Genomic DNA, 25451 nt, shown 5'->3' on the forward strand with positions numbered 1-25451 from the left:
AAAGGCGATATTATAATTATAAAAAACTTTATAAAAATAGTAATTTCTAAGATATAAGACTTAATAGATATATAGACGAAAGATCTTTTAATTATCTTCTTATTACTTTTCTAAAGTATATTATTATTATACTTATTATAATTAGTTTTATCTTTAGAATTTAATAAAAAAGAAGATTATTAGATTATTATTAAGATTAAAAATAAAAATATAATCTAGAGATTTTAAGTTTAAATTTTAAAGTAATTATAGAATTTTATTAAAATTTAACTTAAATATTATCTAACGCTTAAATCCGTCGAAATTAAAATCGCTAAATAACTTAAATCTAGAGATTTATAATTTTTAATAAAAATCTAAGAAGGCGCTAAAACTCTAAGAAATATTAAGAAAGTTAAGAAATAAATAGCGTATTTTAATATTAACGCGTTTATTTTAATTTTCACTTTTAATATAATTATTTATAATATTTCTATTAAACTTTATTAATTTTCGAGAGATATCGAGAGTCTTATTAAAACTATTCTCGAATTAAATATTTATAGAATTTTAAAAATTAAAATTCGATATTTAGACTAGCTAAATAAGAATAAAATTAAAAATTTATTAATTAAAGTCTTAGCGATAATTATTAAATTTATAAATTCTTATTATACGAATATTATCTAATTAGATAATTTAAGCTAAAGAACTTTAAAAGAAAATATATATTATAATTATAAAAAGTATATTCGAGAAAGTAGAGTTATTAGATACTTTCGCTATTAAAAATTTAAATATATTATATTCTTATATAAAGCTAAAGAATTAATCTACGCGTATTACGCTTAGAAATATAATACTTATATATATAAAGAGCTTAAAAAATTAAGCTTTAAATTTATATATACTAATTATAAAGATTAATATAAAGTATTTTAGTTAAGCTATTTATATTATAAAAGTATTATTTTAAAAGTAATTAAGAGAAGATAAGAGTTTTAAGCTTTTTATTTTAAAAGTAACTTTAATTAATTATAAATAGATATTAATTAATTTTAAAATTTAAGTAATAATATAGTTATACTTCGAAATATAGAGTTAAATATAGTTAAATTAAAGAGAATTAAGAAACTTAAATAAATCGCTATTATCTCTATCGCGGTAATAATAAAGAAAATTACTATTTAATAAATTTATCTAGATATCAAAATAATAGAGCTATTATTAATCTTTATCGAGATTTTAAATATTTAAATTAAGATATTTATCGAGGTTTTTTAATAGAAAATTACGGCGTAATTAGATATTATAATAATTAAAGCTATAGCGATTATAAAAGCGAATACTCTCTCGCTCTTATTTATATTTAATAGTATTCTCTTATTTCTAGAGAAGCTATAATAGATAATAAAGATAGAGAAAAGAATAAATATAATAAGAAGCTCGCTTATATTATTAAATAAAGATCGCTATAAAAAGTAGAAGAGAAATAATAAAATAATAATATAAACGCCGCTATCGATTTAAATTAAAATCTTTAATCTTATAAATCTTTAAAAATAAAATACTTTATTCGAGATTTTATTTATATTAACTTTTTAATAATATAAAGATTTATTTAAATAGCTAAGAAGAAACGTAGAAGCTATAAAAGTTATAGATAAAGAAAATTAAATATTCTTTATAAATAAATCTAATAAGAAGACTTCGAGTTTACTCTTTTATAATAAATTAATAAATAAGAAAACTCTTATTTAAAAAGCGATTAAAAAGAGTTATATAGCGTTATTAAAAAAATCTAAAATAGAATTTTTCTAGACTAAATTAAGTTATTAAATTTTTATAAAATTATATTATTCAATTATATAAAGCTTTAGAATTATAAATAATAAAAATAGTAATATTAGTAATAGCGATATTAGCGAAAATATTATAAATATCTTATTTCACAATAACTCTTAATAAGAATATACTCGAAATAATAAGTATTAAAGCTACTAAAATTATAACTTAGAATATTATAATATAATATCGATAAATTATTAGATATTATAATTTTACTCTTTTAGAAATATACTCTATTCTAATATAATATCTTAGTTATTTAAAAATTCTAAAAGAACTTTAGAAAGAAATAGATATTTTATTTAATTTTAATAGATTTTTATATTTATTATCTAGATCGCGAAGAATTAATTAGAGTATATATCTACGTTAATATTAGAATTTCTAAAAATAAGTAATACTCTTAAATATATAGCATAAATCTAATAATAATAACGCTTAAGTTTTAAAAGTTAGATTAGAAAACTCTTTATATATATAATATCTATAATATATTATTCTCTTAAAAATAAAAGATTTACTCTTATATAAATAGAAATAAGACTATCTAAAATTATTTAGAAATTATCTCTCTCAATATTCTTTAAATCGCGATTATAAGAAATATAATTAATAAATATTTAATTGTAAGTAATTTTAATTTATATTACTCTCTATAGATAGATCTTAAAAAATATTAATATTGAGAGATCTTATAGCTAATAGATATTATTAGTAAAGCTAAATTTTACTTATTAATATAAAAAGATATATTTATCTTTAAATTAAAAAAGCGAAGTATAATAATTATTATAGATTTTATTTTAATTATAATAAATATAATTAATATTATAATTAAATATAATATTATAAAAAAACTAAATTTTAATTTAGATTATAAAGCGATTCTTATAAAATTAGATTAAAATATATATTTAATATTTTTAAAAGAGATTTATAATTAAAAGAAGATTAATAAAGTAATATTTTATAATAGTCTCTAATTTAAACTATTATTAGTTAACGCCTTTATTATAACTATTAAAGATCTAAATAAATAGATAAATTATTTTATTAAGATTCTAATTAAAATAATATAGAATATTATTTTAATTAGTCTAATTATTATAAAGTTTAAATTTAATATAAACTCGAAAAGTAAGAAAATTATTTTAAAGATTAGAAGATTAAAGTTATAATAATAATAAACTCGAGATAGAAAGAATAGAAGAAAGCTTAATATAGCTTAAAATATAAAATTAAGACTTATTAAGAGTAAGAGAATAGAAGATTAAAGATAATATATAAAGAAATACGATAGCGATAAAAAGCTTTAAAGATTAAATAAGTAGATTAAAAGCGAATAAATTAGAATTATATTCTTTACGCTAGAACTCGCGAAATTTAATAATATTATTATTATTAAAATTAAGAAAAAGATAATATTTTTAAAAGATATCTTCTTTTTTAAAGCGAGATAAATAAATTTAAATAATTTATAAAAGATATTAATATTCTAATTTAAAAGAATTCTTATTAATTATAATATAAGAAATTTAATAAGTAATACTTATAAGTTATTTTAATAAAGTCGTTAAAGTAAATAAATTAATCTTTTAAATTCTATAACTCGCTTTTAAGTATATAGAGAGATAAATAAATTATATTTATAATATATATCTTAATCTTAAATATTACTTAAAGTATTTTTATTATTTAAAAATAATAATATTAAGAAAACTCGATAAAAATAATTATACTTAATCTAAATTATATAAATTAATTATTCTTTTTAATATATTAGAGAAGAGATTTAAAAAGATTATCGCTATAAGAATTAATTACTTAATAAAAAAATATTAATTACTTTTTAAAGAGTATATAAGCGAAAGAAAATTATCGTTAATTAAGAATATAATTTATATAGTATTTAAAGAAGTATATAAAATTTAGAAGTCTAAGAATAATTAAATAGCTTCGCTATTAATATTAGATATTAAAAATATTTTTAATAATATCTCTTATTTTTAATTAATTTATAATTTAAAAAAAAGAGATATTAGCGAAAAAGCTATTAAGTAAATTATAAGCTTTCTAGATAATAGATTAATAATTATTACTATATTCGAAGGCAAGTTATCTAAATATAAAGTTAAGATTAAGATTTTTTAAAACTTTTTAATCTCTTTTATTCTTTATTTATTCTATAATATAGATATTATAGATATCTATAAAGTAAAAGATTATCTAATATTTACTTATATTAATAATATTAATATACTTATAAGAGATCTTATAATTTAAGTTAATTATAAAACGCTAAAAATAATATATATTAAAATTTAGAAATAAGTAATAATATATATATCGAAATTCGAAATAGATAAATATTAATTTATATACTTCTAGTTAATTATAATAAGAATAATAAAGAAATAAATAAATAATAATCTTAATATATTATTAGATCTTAATATTTATATTATAAAGCTTAAAGTAATAATAAGACTTTTTAAATTTATATTTAATTTAGAGTTAGAATAAAAAAATTATATATAATTACTTAAAGTTCAAGCTATTATAAAATTTAATAAACTAATAAACTACGCGAAATTAATCTAAGATATCTCTTACGAAAATCTATAAAAACTCTATTAAGAAATAATTCTATTTATATTATTATTTAGATATATAATCTAATATATATTATTAACTATAGAATATAAGAGTAGAGAATAAAAGATATTTAAGATATTTTAAGCTATATAAAAAAGAGCGATATATATTATTATAGAAAAATAAAAGAATATCTTAAAGATTATCTTAGATATCGAATATTATTAACTTTTAATTAATCTCGTCTTAAAAAAAGTTATTATAAAAATTATTATTAAAATTTAAATCTATCTTAATTATAATATTATTAAATCTATATAAAATATAGATAAATAGTAAAAGCTAGCTAATAAAAGAGTAAAGCTTAAAAGCTCTTTAAAATAAATTAAAAATATTATATATTAATAATAGACGTAAGACTTAATAAAGTAATATATTCTCTATATTATACTTTTATAATAGAAATTATTAAAAATAATAATTAATAAGAATAGAGAGAAAGTTATTAAGTAATATAATAAGATTATTAATATTAATTATATCTTACTATATATATATATAGATAATAGCGAGATAGAAAATAAAATTAAAGTCTTTATCTATATTTCTTAAATTATTAATATTTAAATATAATATCTCGACGATAGTAAGTATTATATTATATATATAGGCGAGCTAGAAGAAATTAATATAATATATAAAATAATTATTAATATTATCTTTTTAAATTTAATTATCTAAATAAATAATTAAATAGTAATATAATTAATAGCGAATTTTAGAGAATAAATAAAATAATATATTCTTAGTAGAATAGTAAAGAAGCTAATAAGATTTAAAGAAATAAATATATCTATTATTCTACGATAAATCGCGATTTATAAAAATATCTTAGAGAATAAAGTAGCGAATAAGCTTGTTAAATAAATATCGAAAAAAGATATTAAAGAAAATAAGTTTTATTTACTTTTAATAATTAAATAGCGTATTAGAAAGCTAATTTATAATAATTAATAAGTACTCTAAAAGATATATATTTAAGATATCGAGCTTAAATAATTTATTCTTATATCTTATTATAGCGTTATAGCTTTCTATATAAAAGTAAAAAAAATTATAAACTTAATAATAATATAATTAAAAATTAAGAAGTTAATTTTTAAAAATCTTCTTTATATATATTAAGTAATTAATTTATTTAAATATAACTATAAAGAAGATAATTAAACTCGAAATTATATTTTTATAATATATTTCTTATATATAGAAGATAGATAGATTATTTAAAATAATTAATTAATTAATATTAAAAATATTTTATTTAAATTAAATTTTATAATAAAAATATAAATGCTAAAAGTCTTTAATAAAGTTATAATTTAATTTAATAAATATAGATATTATAATAAGAAATTTAATATTAAAGATAATCTATAATTTAAATATTAAGAAATATTATAAATAAAAGTATATTTTTAAAAAGTTATAAAATTAAAATTTAATTTATATATTTTAATACTCTTAAGTAAATAATATTTAATTACTCTATTTATAAACTATTTTATTAATATTATTAATATTATTTTCTTTTCTTTTTATATTTATCTTTTTACTTTTTAATATAATATTAATTAAAAATACTTTAATATAATATTTCGAGAATTCTAGAAATTTTATAAATATTAGCTTTTATAAGAAATATCTTTATTTATTATCGTCTTTTAATAATAATAGAATATTATTATTAGAAGTTATTACTCTTTTTATTAGAGATTAAATATAATATCTTTTATAACTCGCTTAAAAATAATTTATTATATCTCTTAATAAATTTAAAATATATTAATTATATTAACTAATCTTTTTATATTTAAAGACTTAATACGCGCTATAGTAGAGAGTCTTTTTAATTTAATAATTAAATATAATAATCTTATAATCTATAGAATAATAAATATATAAGTCTAATAGAATAAGTATAATATTAAAAATAATAAGCGATATAAGAGATAAAACTTTCGAAGATCTTAGAAAGAGAAGTAAATATCTTATAATTCTATTATAATCTTAAATAATAGAATAAAAGTAATATCTTAATTCTAATTTTATAAAATAAGATATATATTATATAAATTTAAGTATAGATTATAAAGCTCTTTTAATATTAATATTATTATCTTTCTAAGATTTTTTTTTTATAAAAATAATAATAAAAGAAAGAGCTTTTAAATTTAAGAAAATTAATTAAATTTTAAATTAATATAAAAAAATATAATAAATTTAATATTTATTTATAATAATATAATCTTATTTTCTTAATCTTACTCTCTTAGATAATATTAGACTTAAAGAGCTTTAAAGTTATATAGTAATATAAAATTAGAAAGATAGATATATTCGTATATCGATCTAATAGTAAAACTAATTCTTAAAAAAGTAAAGGAAACTCGAAGAGAATCGCTTGCTTAAGCTTATCTATTAAGATTTTATTAAGATATTGCTAAATATACGTTAGACGTATATAAGCTAAATAATTTAGAGTTCTCTCACTTAAAACTCTTAAGCCTCTTTTTTAATAATTATCTTCTCTCTTTAAAAATTCGTTCTTAAATCTAAGTGTAGAAAGAATATTTTCTTATTATTAGAAAACTTATTAAAACTCTTTAAACTTTATAAAAAAAGAAGAAAAAGAGTTTTTTATAATAGTATAGCGGAAATATAATATATTGTAAATATAAAATAAAAATATATAACGCCGATAGATAATATTATATATACTCTTATAGATTAGATATAGTTATAATAATATATAGAATATTTGCTAATATTATAATTTAAATATATAACGCGTATAATTAGAGTGCGATTATAATAGTATTTACTTTTTCTTTAAAAAGTTTTCTATTTTATTAATACTTCTTTATTAATCTTAACAATTTACGCTCTCTATAATAAATATATAATAAATATATACTTAATTAATATATTATATAGACGTTATAGCTATTATAATAAATTTTTTAAAGGCTTTATAATTATATATACGTTTTTTATATATTAATAGTTATAATTTATTATACTCGCTCTTTATAGTGCTAAACCTCTATTAGTATTAAATAAGAATATCTATTATTATTATACGCGATAAGTTTTTAAATATACTCTCTATTTATATAATATTATATTTAATAATAGTAATAATATAATTACTAAGTGTTATTATTACGCTCGCCTTCGGGGTAATTATATTATAATAAGTTTTCGTATAAATAACGTATAATAGATATACTTATAACGCCTATTAATTTACTTAAAAGATCTCGACAAATAAATATATTATTGTCAATACTAATATCGTAATTCGCATCCGCTTATAACGTACTCGCTTTATTCGTTATCTTCTTATCCTCGATATCTTTAATTTTATATCTATTATATAACTTAAGATTATCTATAAATACTTTAATATAATCTTAATAATAATTTAACGTATTAAAAATTAATTAGAAATAAAAAAGAAGTCGAACGCGAAAGCGACTTCGCTTAACAAAGCGAAGATTCTTTAAAAAAATCCTCGATATCCTTATAAGTATCTACGACATTATACGCTTTATTATATATACCTATACTACTTATATTTATTTCCTATTCTTTATATCTATACTAATTATATTTTAAATTAATCTTTCGCTAATAAATATATTTCTTATACTCTCTAAGTCGAGCTTAAATTTTAAAAATAATAATAATAGAAATAAGATAAATAATAGTAAAGATAAAGAGAAAGAGAAGAATAAAGAGAAAGAAGAAGAGGAGAAAGATAAGAAAAATAATAAGATAAACGATAAAGTAAGATCTATTTACGAGAGCGATTTAAAAAGTAATCTTAATAATAATAGCGCTAATAAGAATATCTCCTTTAAGAAATTTAACTAGCCCGTCATTCTATATATACTTATTCTATACTATAATATCTATTATTTCTAACAATATTACTATTTCACCGTCGCCTTTAAATATTAATACTTTTTATTAACTCTTTTAATATCATTTTTTATTATAATATCTAAGATTTAACTTTTTATAGCTAGATTCTTTATCTTTAGATATTTTTTAAAATTATTAATCTTTAAGCCCTTTTTTAATATCTATACTCTACGCTTTTTATACTTATAAGCCTTACTTACTAAACTCGTTAATTAGATCTTATATATTCCTTATAACTTTCTTATTAAGCTATTTATCGTATTTCTTAAAATAACCTTCTTATCGAATAAGGTATTTCATCTTATTCTTTCTTATATACTTCTTACATATAAATTCCATCAAATACTCTTTATTATCTTTTATTAGTTTAAAAATAGAATACTTAGAGATATTTAGATCTTCTAATCTTTATTTATATAGTTTTAATAATAATATATAAAAAATAGAGTAAATTTAATAGATAGATAATAATTATAATCGATACGCTTATATTTTAATATATTTCTAAATATAAAATAAATTAATTAGCTTATTAGAAAGCTTTTTACTTAATCTCTTTTATTTTAAATTCTTTATAAAAATTATAATAAGATTATTATAATTAAATCTTTACGATTTATAATTCTTATTATAAAACTTTAACTACGTTTTTTATACGCTTTACTAGCGTCTTATAAGCTCTTATCGAATTATATTAATTTCTTTAATACGTTCTTTTATTATAAATACTTCTCTCTTAATAACGCTATTCTTAATAACTAACTTAAGTTTCGACTAGTATTTATATATAGCGAAGAATAGACTATAATTAATTATTTTATACTCGCTTCGATAATATATAAATTCCGCGATTAGTAGAAACTCTATTTAATTATCTTATTACTCTAAATAATATACTCTTAAATAATATTCTAGAATTTAATTTTATTACTTTATCTATTTATCGATTATAAATAAAAGATAATACTTAATTTATATTTTATATATAACTAATAGTAGACTTTTAATTAAAACGTATTTATAAAAATAAATTCTCGATCTATAACGATATCTTCTAATACTTTATATTAAAGAATAATTTTCTTTATAAATAACTCTTTTAGTTATATAGCGTTAATTATCTTATTAATAAGTATATATCTTAGCATTTTAATATATCGATTAATTACTATAAAAATCGAGTTATAAACGTAACCTTTATATTTATTAGAAGAAAAATCTATAATAAAGTTTATTATAATTTTTTTCTATAATTTTATTAGTAAAGAGAGTATATCTAGTTTACTATAAGAATAATAGTATTTTATCTTCACACGCTAATAGATATTATATATATTAATATACTTCTTAACATCTACGCGAATACTATTTTAATAGTATTTTCTACTTATTAGCTTAAATATCTTATTAATATCGAAATATTTAGCTATAAAGTTATTATAATAACGTTTTAATAGTTTTTCTCGAATTAAGTCTTCTTTAAGAATATATAATCTATTATTATATCTTAATAGCTCTTAACTATCTTATATTTAATTATTAATACTTTATATTCGCTTATCTAATACTTTATTAGCTTTACGCTATTTAATAAAAATATTCTCTTATTAAAGTATCTTTATAAATTTATAAATAAATTTATTACTTATATTATATATTATTTCGCTAATTATTAATACTTCGATAATTAGATATAAAATAAGCTATTTATAATTAATAGTTTTAGTAATAGAGTTAAGTCGCTTATTAACTACGTTATAAGTATATTAAATAAGTAACTTATTTAAGCTTTCTCTTATTAAAGATTAAAATTCTCTAAGTCTTAAAAAATATATTATATTTAAATAAGTTTTTTATATTATAATAGTTATTAAATTCTTAAGTATTATCTTTTTTATAGATACTTCTTTTCGAGAATTAATATCTAAGAGACTCTTATCTATATTTAGACTATTTAATACGATAAAATACTTACTATTAGAATTATATTTCTTATATATATAATTTACGCTATTTTTATAAGCTATCTTAATAATAGCTAGAATAAAATTCGAAAGACTTTTAATTCTAATTAATTTTTATTATAATATAGAGAGAAGTCTATTAATTAATTCGTTTTTACTCTTATAATTAGAGCGTCTTAAAAATATATCGATAGAGTTTATCTTATCTAATTTATACAAAATTAAGAAATTATATAAAGAGAGTTTTATTATCTAGCGGGCTTATCTACTATTTTATATTAATTATCTTATAAAGTACTTTAAATTATTATAATTAATAAAGATCTTAATAGAATAAAAATTTTTCTTTAGGTAATAATATTAGTACTTAAATATTATAATAATCGCGAGGAATTTTTAATTATATATTTTATAATTATACTCTATATTAATTATCTTTCTCAAATAAAAAGCGATTAGATATTATTATCTATTTATATATAACTAAATTAATATACTTACTATAGCGAATAATAAGATATTAATTTCGATTTGAATTAAAAGCTAAAAATTAAAATATTTAAAAAGAGATATAATTATAAAGGCGCTCTTTAGCTTCTTAAATATATACTCTATAATATTAAGCTATAGAAATAATTCTAACTTAATATCTTTTTCGCTTCTCTTAAAAAGTTCTATTAAAAGATCTATAATTTAGAAATAGTAGTAAATAAATCTATAATAGAAATTTATAAACTCTAAAAAGACTTATATGTTATAGTAGTCTTTTAATTTCAGCTACTCTTAAATTATAGTTATTCTATATTTATCTATAATAATATTAATAATAGATATTATAAAGCCGAGAAATTTCACTTTAATAACGAAAAACTTATATTTTTTTAGACTTATATAAAGGCTATATTATTTAAATTAATTAAGTACTTACTTTACGTAGTCTAAATACTTCTTCTTCGTTTTAGAATATATAAAAATATTATTTAAATATATTACGTAAAACTAGTTAACTAATTTAATTAAAGTCTTATTAATATAAGCTTAAAAGATAGTTAGAGCGTTAATTAAGTTAAATAATATTATTAGATACTTAAAGTACCTATAATATATACAAAACGCTATCTTTTACTTATCGTCCTTACAAATTCATATACGATAATAAGTATCCTTTAAATTAAATTTAATATATCGCTTAAAATTATTTAGATAATTAAGCGTCTCGCTAATTAAGAGTAATAAATATTAATTTTTAATAATTATCTTATTTAGTTTATAATAATTAATATATAAATATAAATCTTTATTCTTTTTTAGAATAAATAGAATTAAAGCTTCTATTAAACTTATAAAATATCTAATTTAACTCTTCGCTAGGGCTTTATTAAGATAAATTCTTAGCGCTATTAACTCTATATTAAATAAGTTATATAGTAAATTAAATAATAGCTTCGCTATAATTTCGATAATATAATCGTAATTCTTATATAATAATAGTTAACTTACTTCTTTTAATAAGAATATATCTTTATATTCTTTTAACTTATTAGAAAGTTTAGAGATAATCTCTACGCTATCTATATAAATACTCTATATTTTAATCTTATTAGTTTTATATTTTCTATCTATAATTATTATTTCAACTATAACTAATATATAGATAATCTTATATTCTTTTAAGATATCCGCGAATTATTATAGCGCTAGAATCTCGAGTAATTACTTTTCAACGTTAAAACGCTAGATTCGATCTTTTATATTTATCTTAATTCGCTTATTAATTAAGATCGAAAGATTTAAAACTATTAAGAAATCTTTCTTATTAATAGCGTAGAAAATATATTTATAGCGCTTAATACGCTTTTAACTATCTTATAGATAATAGATTATTAAGTAAATACTATAGTAATAAGTTAATTTTCTATTTATTTATATAGGTTTTAATAAGAGATTATTAATTTTAATTAGATTCTACTTAATCGCAAAACGCTAATTTATTATATTTACCTCTATACTATTATTAAAATAAATTTTAATAGAAGTTTATAACTCGTCTTAATTATTTAAAAGTACTTTATCTTTATAGATTAACGATAAAACGAATACTACTTCTATTTTTACTCTTATTATTATAAAGTCTTCGATAAGAATTTCTTTTTTCCTATCGAGTTAACTACGTAAAGTTTATAATTATCGATAGAGCTAATCGATATATTATTAAGATTTTTCGTTTTTAGCTTTTTTAATTTAATATAAGTAGTAGCGTAATATTCTTTTTCTTTATAATTATAGCATTTTATACTATCTAAATAAGATTTATTATTCTTAAATTTATTCTTAGACTTATAATCTCGAGATCGTTTATCTCTTAAATCGAAGTCGTTTTATCTTCGCGATAATTGCGATTTCTTATATTAAAAATTTTAATTTCTTTACTATTAACCCCCTTATAGATTAGAAATACTACTTACTTTATATTCTCTAGAAGATCTTTATTTTTTATTATTATTCTCTAAGTATATTATAAGTATTAAAAGCTTATCTTACTTAATTAATATTATTTAAATATTAACTAACTAATAACGAAGATTTATATAAAGCTTTATAAATAAGTAATATACTTATTAATTCTTAATATAGAGATTTATTTAGACTTTTAGTAATCGAAGATAATTATCAAATTAATATATAGTTTAATTTTATTTTTAATTAATATTTATATACGCTTAAGCGATATTAAGCTTATAATTTATTAAGTCTTTAATTTAATTTAATAGAAAGTTAATAAACTTCTATTATATATAATTATAATTCGAAAATCTATCCTTCTTATTAGTCTATAATTCTTTTTAATTATTATTAAAAGATTAATAAATTTAAAGAATCTTATTCTTTTTAATAAGAAAGTTTTCTAAAATTAGATAAAACGCTTTATTTATCTCTTATACTAGAGCTTAATATTTTTAAATACTCTTTTTATAATAGATTAATAATTTCTCTAATTAAATCGTTTTTCGAAGCTATTAAATAATATTATTATATTCGAGACTAGTATTATTTATAATTCTCTTTATTTCTAAAGTCGCTAATAATCTCGATATATTATTATTATTATTACGATTATAATTTATAAATATTTTATCTTATTTAAGTAAAATAATCTCCGCTTCTAGAGATTAAAAGCGATATTTTTATATAAATATATCTCGATAATAAGTAGTATATTCTACTCGATCGTTTAGAGTAAAAGTAAATTCGTTAATCTATTCGTTAATATCTTATTTATTACTAAAGATACTCTCTTAACTATTAATAATAGTATCGTTATTATTATTATTACTCGATTTCTTTATTAAATTATTATCTATAACTAGCGAAAAGATCTCTTTATTCGAGTTTATAATACGCTCTAATATATCTAATTATATTATAATAATATTTTAATTCGATATTATACTAGTCGATAACGATCTATTTTATAAATATTAAAACTATACTCTAATAATAATTATTATACTAATTTTAAATTGCTATTCTTTAGAAGAGTAGAAGAATTAGAATTATTAGATTTAAAGAGTCTTAGAGTTATATAATAATGTGAAATTAGAAAAATAGATATATTTATATATCGATTTAATAGTAAAACTAATTTTTAAAAAAGTAAAGAAAACTCGAGAGAAATCGCTTACTTAAGCTTATTCGCTAAAACTTCGTTAAGATATCGCTAAGCGTATATTAAGCGTATATAAGTTAAGTAATTTAGAGTTCTCTCACTTAAAATCCTTAAGCCTCTTTTCTAATAGATAAATAGCTTATAATATATTTCTTTATAAAATTAATAAATAAAATTATATATATAGAACTCTTACTATCGACGATTACTAGAAAAATAATTATCTTATTAATAAAATAATTAATAGCTATATTTTATAATAAGAGATTATATATAGTCTTAAAGTTTTTATCTTCTTTTTAATATAAATTATATTTAACTTTTAATTTTTAAATCTTTATTTATATTAATAAATCTTAAATATAATCTCTAATTAATTAAGTTAAATCTTATTATTCTTAATCTTATCTATAATATCTTATAATATTTTTTTACTCTTAATAATAATTATTATAATTAAAATATTTAGAGAGATATAAAAATATTATATTTTATATATAATATAGAATATATTAGCGTTATTATATTTAAAAATAATTATTTATAATTTTAAATATAATTAAAAAAATAAGATTAAAATTAATTATAATATTATTAAAAACTTATAAAATACTCTTTTAAAGAAGTATAATAGTAATTATATTACTCTATTAGAGAAGTTAGATAATTTATAATAAATAACTAAATTTAAATATCTTCGCTTTAAAGCTATAGTTTTTATATAAAATAAGAATTTAAAGAAATAATATATTCTTATAATAGATATAAGCGTAGACTCTCTTATAAAAGACTCTCTAGCGAAACTAGTTAATTTATTTTTAAGCGAATATATAATTTATTATTTTAAGACGATATTATAGATAATAATTATCGATATATAGAAAAGAATATATTTAATATTTACTATATAATATAATAATAATATATTTAAAGAAGTTAATATAGAAGATATTTTTAGAATAAATTTTTAGAAATTTATTTATAAGATAGAAATTATTTAAGTATTAGATTAAATATTATAAATAAAAAAATAATATAATAACTTTATTTAGATATAAGATCTAAAAATATAAAAGATATAGATAATTAATTTAGCGATTATAATAGCTAAAATATAATTATAATATAATAATAATTCTTTAAAAGAGAATATATTTTATAGACATCGCTATTTAATATTATAATAGCTATAAAATATAGAAATAATTACTTTAAGAAAAATATTTAAAATATTATCTTTCGAGTAATTATATAAAAGCTAATTAACTAACTAATATTAAATAAAAGATAATAAAATAAATAATATAAATAAGAAATTTCGATAAAAGTAAGATAAAATAGAATTAGAGAGATATAGTTTAAAGATAATTTCTTTAATTAATACTATTTCTTCTCTTCTCTTTTCTCTATATCTTTATATATATTAGATATATAAATTACTCTAGATAGTATATTATATATAAAAATCGAATATAGTCGAAAGGTCGAGTAGGGAAAAATAATCTCACTCTTACCTATATGGCTAGAGGGGCGCCCCTCCGATGTAGGAATTACACACACACACACACACCTTGGATGTACCTTCCTATGTAGGCGCTCTGCATGGCTAGCCCCAATTGAAACTCCCCCACCTCCTCCTTCCTCCGCTCAGCCCGCCTGTTTTTCAAGCGCACTGGACCCCTAACTTGAGCCTTACAGTATCTCTCAAAGCTCTCTCGTCAGGTTTAACGATTGCGGCGCTGCAGTCGTCTCGCTTAAAGTACCATCCTCGCTTCCGGGTCTCCGCTGTCCTTCCGCAGAGCGTAAAGCACAACATCCCTGAGACGAGAGGATCAAGTTCCAAAGTTGAAGATGGAGAACACCCAGCCATCCGAGCCCACAAACTCCGACGAACAATTCTGGACCGATCTGGGCCTGAAGTACGAGGCAGCCTTTGGCCACGACATCGGTCTTCACAAGGTCATCCAGAGATACCTCAAGATGCTCCCCGCCTCCGGCCACATTCTCGACTGCGGCCCCGGCACCGGCAAGCCCGTCGCCGCAGCCATCGCCGAGAGCGGACGCCGCGTCCACGGTATCGACATGTCACCCGGCATGGTGTCACTGAGCCGCAAGGCCGTCCCGAGCGGGACCTTCGAAGTGGCCAACATGCTCGAGTGGGCGCCCACGGTCAGCTACGACGGTGCGGTGGCCAGTCTATCGATCTTCGAGCTCAGCCGGCAAGAGATCGCTACGATGTCACACGCGTGGTTTTCGTGGCTGAAGCCGGGCGGACTGTTGCTGATCAACACTTTCGGTGCTGAGGATTGCCAGCAGGTGAAAGCGGGGAATTACGATGCTGATGGGCAGTGTGCGAACAAGGTTGAATGGAGATTTATGAGCAAAAAGATTCTGATTACGCTGCTGACGAAAGCGGGGTGGAAGGTGCTGTTGGAGAAGGCAGGATTCGAGATCGTCCACACTGAGGAGGATCTGTTCACCCCACCAGCAGCTGCAGATTGCGATCCCGAGCCGCGCTACTACATTATTGCCGAGAAACCCTCGAGTACCTCTAGGTTCCACGGTGACGTATAAAGGCACTAGACGAGAGGGATAGATATAGTAATGTGTGACGGTACTCCATTCAAATTTCCATGTTTGGAGGAGTGGTTCTAGCTCTGTCCATTCTATTGGACCCTAAAGGTGCAGGATGAGAGAGAGCCCAGCGCGTCCTTCGAAACGAAATATGATTGTCCAACGAGTCATTTGAATATCCAGCCGGTCATCTTTTACTTGCAATTGTCCTGGCTTTCGCGAGAACCTCACTTGGGAGTAAATCGAAGTGATTTGATAAAGTCTTACGAAAAGACAGGACGTGTAAGAACGCGTCATGAGAATGCCTCTTCTTTATCATGCGCGTCCGCCACTCTCGACACCAACGTCACAAGGTGCGAAGATGGACCGAAGAGATCCTTCTTTTCAGCGCAGCTGTTCGGATCAAGGTACTATACCTCTCTCGCCTTGATTCCCATGGCTGTGCACGCTATGTATCAGCCGGGATCATCTCAAGACCTGATCCAGCAAATGATTGACGCATTCAAGATGCTGCGTACCTTATGTGTGGCTTATCGACTAGTGGAATCCTGCGGAAGCAATAATCGGATCCTTCTCGGCAAGTCCTCGGTTTGCTTTCCGACGGCCTCGGAATTGTGAGACCAGTACCGAATTAGGCTAGCGTCTCGTAAAGTCGGACCTCGAAGTCGGAATCGAACGAGGCTAGTGTTTCGCAGTCTCGGAAAACCAAAGGCTAGCAGCTCGCGATGCTCCGAGGTCGTCAGTGCTCGTTTGGTATAAAGACTGCTTGCCTCCTCTGCAAATAATCTCAAACAATCACATTACAAAAAGCAACACATACTCATCCCGATACAAGACATCCAAGCCCAAATCCTCCAGATCAAAAATTTCCTGACCTAAATATTCCAACTATTCCCTTCTTTTTCTTATCCGAAAACTCGACCAGCACCACCTTTCCGCCATGGGTCTCATCAAAACAGCTATGATGACAGGTGGAGGCATCTATGCAGTCAACAAAATTGCCAAGTGAGCGACTCCCCCGCATTCAACTCTTCCACAAACGTCTTCTAATCCCCCCTCTCTCCAGAACAGCCGAGACGCATCACAGCAACCCTCAGTATCGCGAACAGCCCCACAATCCAGAACGAAGTCACACTCCCCCGCAATACCAAACATCCGCCCAAGCCCGTGGGGTCGAAGGCAGCGGATCTAGAGGAAATGCGCCGCCTGGGTACTGGTACTCAGCCGAACACGATGCCTATTATCCAATACCACGCGCTTCCCAAGGCGACAAAAGCAATGATGCAGACTTTTCGTCGCAGCGCGGGTACCAAGACCAAGGGACAATCAACGAGCAGTCGGTCACTCCTCCTCCATATGCCTCGCGACGCAGCGAGCGGCCTCAAGGAGAGTCGTCAACTTCCTCTCGAGGTGACTTGGCTGGACAGGCGATAGACTTCATCATGGGCGCCACGGATGGGAAGAAGCGAAACAGTGGAGAAGGCTTTGGGAAGAGGTTCGGGTGATCATTTGAGTTGGACTTTGGCTGCAGTGATGCTGGACCTGAATTTTCGTTGAAATGGTGGTCATGTATGGTACTCCGGGACTCTTAGCATCAAAAGGTCTCGTTCACAAAAATCTGGGTTTTCGGCAATATGAGTGAGGTTTCAGCGGCAGAGACGACTGGCGAGCTGCCTTTCCGTGTGTATGTTCTATGCGAATTGGTAATAAAATGAGACAAATAGACTAAAATCAAGGCCATGGCAAGATACCCTGGTGTTATGTGGCAGAAAAGGGAGAGATGTGCTTTAGTGCTCAGCCGGGCAGTCGATTGCATTCCAGTTTTCTACTGCGCCCCTCGACACCACGTCATTTGTTTTGCGCCATTGAATTACTACTTTCCGTCTTGTTACAGTATGGCAATCCTGACCGGATCGGGCTTCAGATTGCGTGACAATGATTGATGAGAATCATTGGCAATCATCCAGCCCCTCATTATCGTTGCTATTTTTGGTGTCGAATTGTCAATCAGGTGCGTGTCCTTGGTGTGCTGTAGGCCGAGTGAGCACAAGAACAGTGCCGACATCGCCGACTGGGTCATCCTCCCGGGCAACGGCAAATTCGCATCTCTCACGCCTCATCTCTTGAGAAGCGTACAAGGCACCGAGGGAATCAAACTTATGCGGTCGCCCTTCTTTGAGAGCGCTCCTAAGGTCCTTGTACTCCGAATATTCTCGGTCCAGCTCTTCTGCTACCCGCGGATACCTTAAGTAAGAGATAGAGCCCAAATCCTCCAGAGGGTTCTCATACGGGGACTGGCCAGCCTTCTCGTATCGAACCTCATCTTCTGGGGCATGGATCTTCAATGTTGCAGAATATCCAATCCTGAGCTCCTGTATATTTCCAGCCATGAGCAATCCTGTCAAACCACGAGCGGCTGGCCACCAATACCATTCCGAATTCGGCGGCTGTCTGACCTCCTTTGTATGGTCTATTCCGTGGGTAGGATCCCGGGGCACTTGGACAGTCACAGAGTGGAGAGACATGTGGCGAGCAATGGAATTGGATAGAGGGTTCCAGAATTGTGTGCAGTCACCATCGTCGGCGCATGTTGACCGACGGGTGAAACCAATGTTTTTGATTCGTCGTCGGAAGCTGGGGCGGAGACAGTGTAGAAACTTGAGTGCAGTCTGAGCATCAGTGTCAAATGTGAAGCGATTGAAGCTGTAGAAGACCTCGGTCGCCTCTTGTCCGATCTGGCGGCTGCCGTAGAAGATGGCAGTTGGGACCGGTGTGACCGCCGAGGCGGAGGAATTGCTGTTCCCACATATCTTGACGTCCTTGCCATCATCCACTTCTTCATTTTCGTCCTCTTCTTCCTCTTCACTCTCGCCTGTCTCGTAGAATGTCTTGGTCGCTTCATTCTTTCTCATCAGAGCCTCGGATTTGAGGTGTAGGCGGACGCCGTCCGGTGGACATAAGAGTGCATGGTAGATGAGGCCCCGAAGTTCGCGTGAGAGGTTAGAGAAAGACATGGCAAGACTTTACTTAGTTAGTGGTGACCGTCGAGTATGAATCGGTGTTGAAAGATGGTGAACGCGCTCAAACACGCTAACATCCTTGGTTCAGTCTCTAGCGCGATTGAAAGCCGACGTTCAGCCGAATTGAGGTCTCGCTATCCTGCGTCATCAGTAACACAATTTTCCTCCCTCCTCTTCTGTCTAACAATATCGAGCCCACAATATCGAGCCCTTCAGGTGCAGCCGCACGCGCTTTGATACTGGCATGCTGCAACCACGGTTCCTCATTCTCAAGGTTTTACCGGAAAGAAGGCTCCCGATTACAAGCTTCCTCAAGGTTTCAGCACTGGCTCTGCAGATTGTCTCGTCTCTGCGCACGTCCACTACAATACCCTTCCCGGGCATGTGTGTGCTTGCCCACTTGTATGGGCTAAGCCATACCGCTTTCTATACTCTCCGTTGTGACCCTTTGGAACACCTTTTCACTGTTGTATTTCGCAGCCGGCACCTAGGCCCAGTCCTTGCCAGCCGATGCTCTCTGCGCATCAAGCTTCTGTCTCTTTCCCACTTTTCCAATTCTATATTCACGAAACAAAAAGTGCAATTATGCAAGCCCCATTTTTTGTCTCATGATGTCGAAACGGCGGCTCGGAGTGTTTGCATGGGTTTGCGGCTCAATTCAAACCTGTGCGTGGCGGAAGAAGCGCCACAGCCTCGTTTCGGGCATTTTTCCACCCCCCTGACCACTCAACGTTTACTTGCAGTTTGAACACCTGTATCAGGCCAAATCGCCCCGTTTTGAATGATTTTGCAAAGATCCATAAGTATGAGAGCAGTTTGTCTGCTGCAAAAGGGAAATTGTAACTGTTCGCAGTGGTACATCCCCCTGAACATGGTCATACCATAGCGAATGAAGTTTTCATTGCATCCTTCTTTCAAAGCCTTAGCTATGCCTACTTTCCATCTCTGCCTATCGCTCTCTTTGCTCGCATTTGCATTTTTATAGCTCGCCACAACATCCCCTCTCTCCTCCCGCTCCACCACCTACTACGGCCTCATTCTCGCCACCGACTCAGGATGCAGTCCAGACCAAACAACTCAAGTCCTCAACGCCATCATTGACATGCGTTCCCCTTGCAACAGCGCCATCTACACTCTCGAGCCCCCATCCAACAGTCTCTCCTCCCACTTCTTCGAACCCAGCGACTTCTCCTCCGCGAGTGCCGTTTTCAACGCCGGCCTCTTCGCGACCCGACCTCTGCAAGACCTACCCACAGACGCCTTCCCCAGCCACGACCAAGTCCAACTCTTTTGCGCCAACGACACCGACGCCACCTGCAACTCGCTATCCCAAGGCGACGACAAAAGCTCCGAAACCACAACATGGGGCTACATCGGCGCGAATCCCGTCGCCGCGCAAATCTACGCCTGTCCCGCCCTCCTCAACAGCACCCTCCCCCGCGACGCGCCCTCGTGCACCGGGACGCCTGGCCAAGCGACCCTGGGGTGGGCGTTCTTGCGGACGTTTGTGCAACTCAAGACGTTACAGACGGTTGGGAAATTGGACAGCTCGGAAATTATTGCCGATCAGCACCGGGGTTACGCAGAGTCATGAATTGGTAGAGAATGGGTCAGGTCAGGAGGCATTGAATGCGGAAAATTTCGCGGAGCTGGCGCTTTGGGCGTTGTATTTAAGTGCGAGCGGTACTGCTGCGCAGCCCTTTCAGTGTGCTCAGAATTTCCCGTTTCGTTCGGTGAAAGTAGCATTCGATACTTAGATGGCTGTTCGTATCAGAAGAGTACATCAGGCAATACAGTCGACTTAGAGCCGGCAAAGGCTTATCGGTCCACTTGCAGATTTCCACCCGCTTGGCGACCATGACCTCCACAAGACCGGGTGCATCTGCGAGTAAGCTAACCCTGTGTACTATGGGCTTCAGGAGCACTAATTCCTTGGTCCATCGTAGATCCATGGAACCATCGTCCGGATCGCCCAGCGCGACCACGATAGTCATTTATGTTGCCTTCTTTTGCGTCGGGCTTGCTACCGCTCTTGTCTGGTTTGTCGCGACTTGTGGCCTTCCCCTACCCGCAATGAAAGGTAATAGGCCACGCTAACGTGAGGGGTCTCTGAAAATGCACCAAGAGAACGGTATTGAGGGTAAGAGAGGAGCTATGTGCAGAAGCAATCTAGAGATGCTCGGGGAACTGCGAAACCATCGCAACAAGCAGTCTAGAAATCAAACCACTTGTTTGGACATGTCGAAATTGACTACATTCTAGATGGAGAGCGTATGTGCGAATGTTCGACATGCAGACAATGCAAAAAGGCTCTCGGCGACGGCTTGGCTCTCATTGATGAAAAGGTAAGCACAGCCTTGGTTGGAACGCCCAACAACCTCACAGGCTCCCCAGAGATCACAAAGGACTCGCCGCAATACGTATCTTGTTCAGACGGAAAGAAGAGGAAGAAGATCAAGATGCAAGGAAAGGTGGAAGGCTGATCTCCGACCAACTTCGGCATTCGTCGATTGGTTGCTTCTCTCCCTTTGTGTTCTCGAATCTTTCAGACCCCATTCAACGTATTCTGCGCCGCAAAAACATTGCCCTGATCGAAATAATCCACCAGTATCCCCACGGGCGCTCTTCCATACAGCCCAATGCACAGATCTGCCTGCGCACCAATGCTACCCACCCCTGTCGCTGCATTGGTGGTATTATCCGCCGCGTTATCAGGTATATCGATACCGTCCAAGTCCAGATCGAGGAAATGGTTGACGATGTACATGCGGCCATCCGCGGTTGCGCCAGCTGGGCGATCGATTGTGCACTCGGGGAACGTTGGGTCGGTAGTATCGTACGGCGTCTCGAAGAAGTAAGTGAACTCGTCCAGGATATATGGAACCGAGGCGTTAGCACCAGCATCGAGGAAAGCAACGAGGCGCGTTCCGGCCAATATTAACTCTTGCAGGGTGGGCCATGCATCAATCGCAACAGGTGAGGTTGGAGGGGTATACGCATAAGATCTGAGCCCGCTAGATGTGTATGCGGCATCGAACATGCTGACCGGCACATTGTCGCCGTTCACGAGCAGGATTGTCAAAACCTCGTTCGGGTTAGCATCAAGCCACGTCTTGACCGTTGAGAGGTATGATTCCACGCTGCCGGCATCTTCTTCCAGGCAAGAAGTATGACAGAGCTCCAACGTCCCAAGGATGTTTTTATGTGACTGGGCTTGTAGGAAGCGAATACCAGCATCAAGTTGAGCTGTTACGGAGACGCCTTGGTTATCTTGAGGAAGCTCGCCAACGAAAGCGGAGTCGTGGGTTCCGATTGTAGTGACGTTCGAGTATAGGCGGCCACAGAGTTCCGCGTAGCCATTGCAGAGGTTTTGTGCTAGACTTGGAGCAAGGCAAAGGATGTAGGGCAAGAGATAGGAAGCGAAGGGCGAAAGCATGACGAAGAGAAGGAAGATTAGAGGTATACCGATTGAGTCGAGTGGGAACCCTTACGGCACGCCGTCTGCTTTTATATGATAGGAAGCGCGCATCCCACCTGCTATGTCGGCGGTGGAAATGAGACACACTCACACCTTTGTATCTTGGACAAATGCATCAAAGGATGCCATCACTGGCATTTCTGCCTTCCCGAAATATTAATGATCATCAATACTGGAGATCATTGTGCAGGTTTTGGTTTCATACCGACCAAAGAAATCGAAGGATCTCCGCCCGTGGTCCATCACGGCAGCGACCGCATCACGAGGACGGATCATCAGCGCTTGTCCTCATGTATATTTTTTCGCCGCCTTCTGACAACCAGCGGACCAGGTGTTGGTGCTGCAACCTTTAAAAGGTGTGGTAGACATGTTTGCTGTTTCTCACATATGGTTGGTGGACGGGAAGGATTTACGCTTCTCTCGGGAGTGACCCATAAGGGACAACTCGGCCAGTGGCGTGGGGAATACCGCCCGCTGCAGTCTGATTCGGCAAATGGACTTCCAGGGGATAAAGCGCCAGCGATTCTTCATTTTTGCAGGTTTCTTCTTTCAGCTTGCATGCATGTTCTTGGTTCACGTTTATTGATGGTCAGAAGAGAAGTCGAAAAAAGAAATGCAAAGTAACAAAGAATGACATAGGAGCTGAACAGGATCTTCACTAGAATGGCCCGATCGAGGATAGCCTGGATGCCCTAGGCGGTGAATCTTGTCTGCTCGGTCAAGTATATTAAAGTACCAATTCAAAGCGCAGCTATTATCTTCTCCCACATCATCATACACTAATGACTGTTTGATCGTGCCCACTCATTTCCAAACTCAAGAATGCCCTTCTGCAGCTTCTTTGTACGGTCTGACATGTATTGATATCGGAAGATGAAGCAGGGACCAATTGGAGAGGAGCTGTGGTAGCTAAGGTACACAAACGGGTGAGAGCAGCCAAGGTGAGTACCTTGCTGACCGTCAACTATGTTATTGCTGTAACTGTCCTTCATCTTTGCCTGGAATCATTGTCCTATGTTTGCCGCGGTTCTTGGTGGCTCTTTTGCCGCTCCAGCAGTCGCTTCCGTCCCCATCGAGCCAAACAATTGGACAATATATTGACGACCTAAGCTACAGAGATAGGACCACACATTTGGAGAAACGTGGCCTACATGCACAGGAGTCTCTCCATTCTAGAAATTGATTTCTTCATATTCAAGCGGTTTTGGATTTTCGCAGACCATTCCTGAGAACATCAATACGAACAACTTGATTGTTGGCTAAGCAGCTGGGGCTACAGTAAGCAAAGGTACCAAGGGGTTATACCGTGCCCATGGAAGTGGTGTGACATCCATGAGGCAGCCTGCTCCACCGGCGCGATGCAAAAAACAAGCGAGCAGGGTATATTAATAATGCTAATGCCTTCGCTAGTCCGTGCCACACTTCAACAATCATTAGACCCCAATTGAGTTAACCCCAGTAAAGCCTGGCCAAGAGGCATACCATTCGAGACGTGACCCAGCGCGTGAACCACCCCCTCGTTGTTTCGAAGCTGCCGAAGCGCCAGTAATTCCGCAGGTATGTCTCGCCAACGCACAGTATAAGAAGGCGCTGGAGGCGTTGGGGTAAGAATTCCAGGCTGCCAAGTCTGTGTGGTGCTCGCGAAGGTGCTTTGCTCCGTCTTCACTGCGTAAGGCTGCCAGTATCCTAGCCAGTCTAAATACACCTTATCATCTCGATAACAGAGATTGAGGTTGCCGTCAGTATACTCCTGGTATGGTACGGTATCGTTGTCGCTCGGTATAGGAAAGACTTTGACTGTAATCGAGGTTGCTGTTGGGTTTGGCTGCCAGGAGCCTGTGGCTCGAGAGACCTCCACTTCAACGGACCCCGTCAGTGTAGTCACGTTGTTCTGGGAAAAATTATTGCCGTACCGTCACTAACAATAGGACGCTCCACTTGGCGCTTATCCCAGTACAAGTCTCTTTCGCCTTGGGTCCACCCCTTCGCACACTACATCAGGTTGGGTAGACGATTGACCTAGGCTCTCAGTGAGCATGGTTCTCTCTCCTTGACCCAAGTTCACGGAAGAGGATGATCACATTATATTAATAGCTGGTGTATCATAAGACCTGTCCTCTGCCTTGCAGAACGCAGATCTCGTTCAGAGTCAGTGCAACTAGCTGAGTATCGGTGAGCACGTCTGCAATACCGTAATTATACGCTCGTATGCCTTGCTTCAGATTAGTTCTTCCAGGGGTATGGAAGTAGAAGTAGTTGCTCAAATCTGCAGTTGACTCCATGGTTCTTTTCTTCAAAAAAAGTCTCTTCGAGAGTTGGAAATTGGTACCTTTGATTAA

At 29.9% G+C, this 25451-nt stretch overlaps 6 protein-coding genes across 6 annotated transcripts; 3 read left to right on the plus strand and 3 right to left on the minus strand.

Annotated features, from left to right (window-relative positions):
* Positions 1-15891: 15891 nt before the first annotated feature.
* HO133_003846 (uncharacterized protein) lies at positions 15892-16614 on the plus strand (the record flags this gene model as incomplete). The annotated part of the gene is made up of 1 exon (XM_037294768.1): positions 15892-16614. The coding sequence occupies one exon, from the start codon at positions 15892-15894 to the stop codon at positions 16612-16614; it is 723 nt and encodes a 240-aa protein (XP_037149456.1).
* Positions 16615-17554: 940 nt separating this feature from the next.
* HO133_003847 (uncharacterized protein) lies at positions 17555-18119 on the plus strand (the record flags this gene model as incomplete). Its single annotated transcript, XM_037294769.1, has 2 exons — positions 17555-17619; positions 17681-18119. 2 exons carry the CDS (start codon positions 17555-17557, stop codon positions 18117-18119), a joined length of 504 nt encoding a protein of 167 aa, XP_037149457.1.
* A 498-nt stretch (positions 18120-18617) lies between these two features.
* On the minus strand, positions 18618-19628 carry HO133_003848 (uncharacterized protein; the record flags this gene model as incomplete). The annotated part of the gene is made up of 1 exon (XM_037294770.1): positions 18618-19628. The coding sequence occupies one exon, from the start codon at positions 19626-19628 to the stop codon at positions 18618-18620; it is 1011 nt and encodes a 336-aa protein (XP_037149458.1).
* An 877-nt stretch (positions 19629-20505) lies between these two features.
* HO133_003849 (uncharacterized protein) lies at positions 20506-21228 on the plus strand (the record flags this gene model as incomplete). The annotated part of the gene is made up of 2 exons (XM_037294771.1): positions 20506-20508; positions 20620-21228. 2 exons carry the CDS (start codon positions 20506-20508, stop codon positions 21226-21228), a joined length of 612 nt encoding a protein of 203 aa, XP_037149459.1.
* A 951-nt stretch (positions 21229-22179) lies between these two features.
* On the minus strand, positions 22180-23070 carry HO133_003850 (uncharacterized protein; the record flags this gene model as incomplete). The annotated part of the gene is made up of 1 exon (XM_037294772.1): positions 22180-23070. One exon carries the CDS (start codon positions 23068-23070, stop codon positions 22180-22182), a length of 891 nt encoding a protein of 296 aa, XP_037149460.1.
* Positions 23071-24535: 1465 nt separating this feature from the next.
* Positions 24536-25394, minus strand: HO133_003851 (uncharacterized protein; the record flags this gene model as incomplete). Its single annotated transcript, XM_037294773.1, has 3 exons — positions 24536-25003; positions 25036-25104; positions 25224-25394. The coding sequence occupies 3 exons, from the start codon at positions 25392-25394 to the stop codon at positions 24536-24538; spliced, it is 708 nt and encodes a 235-aa protein (XP_037149461.1).
* Between the last annotated feature and the right edge of the window lie 57 nt (positions 25395-25451).

This window comes from Letharia lupina (assembly GCF_014066315.1).
Source record: "Letharia lupina isolate WasteWater1 chromosome Unknown contig_18, whole genome shotgun sequence".
NCBI classification, from domain to species: Eukaryota; Fungi; Ascomycota; class Lecanoromycetes; order Lecanorales; family Parmeliaceae; genus Letharia; species Letharia lupina.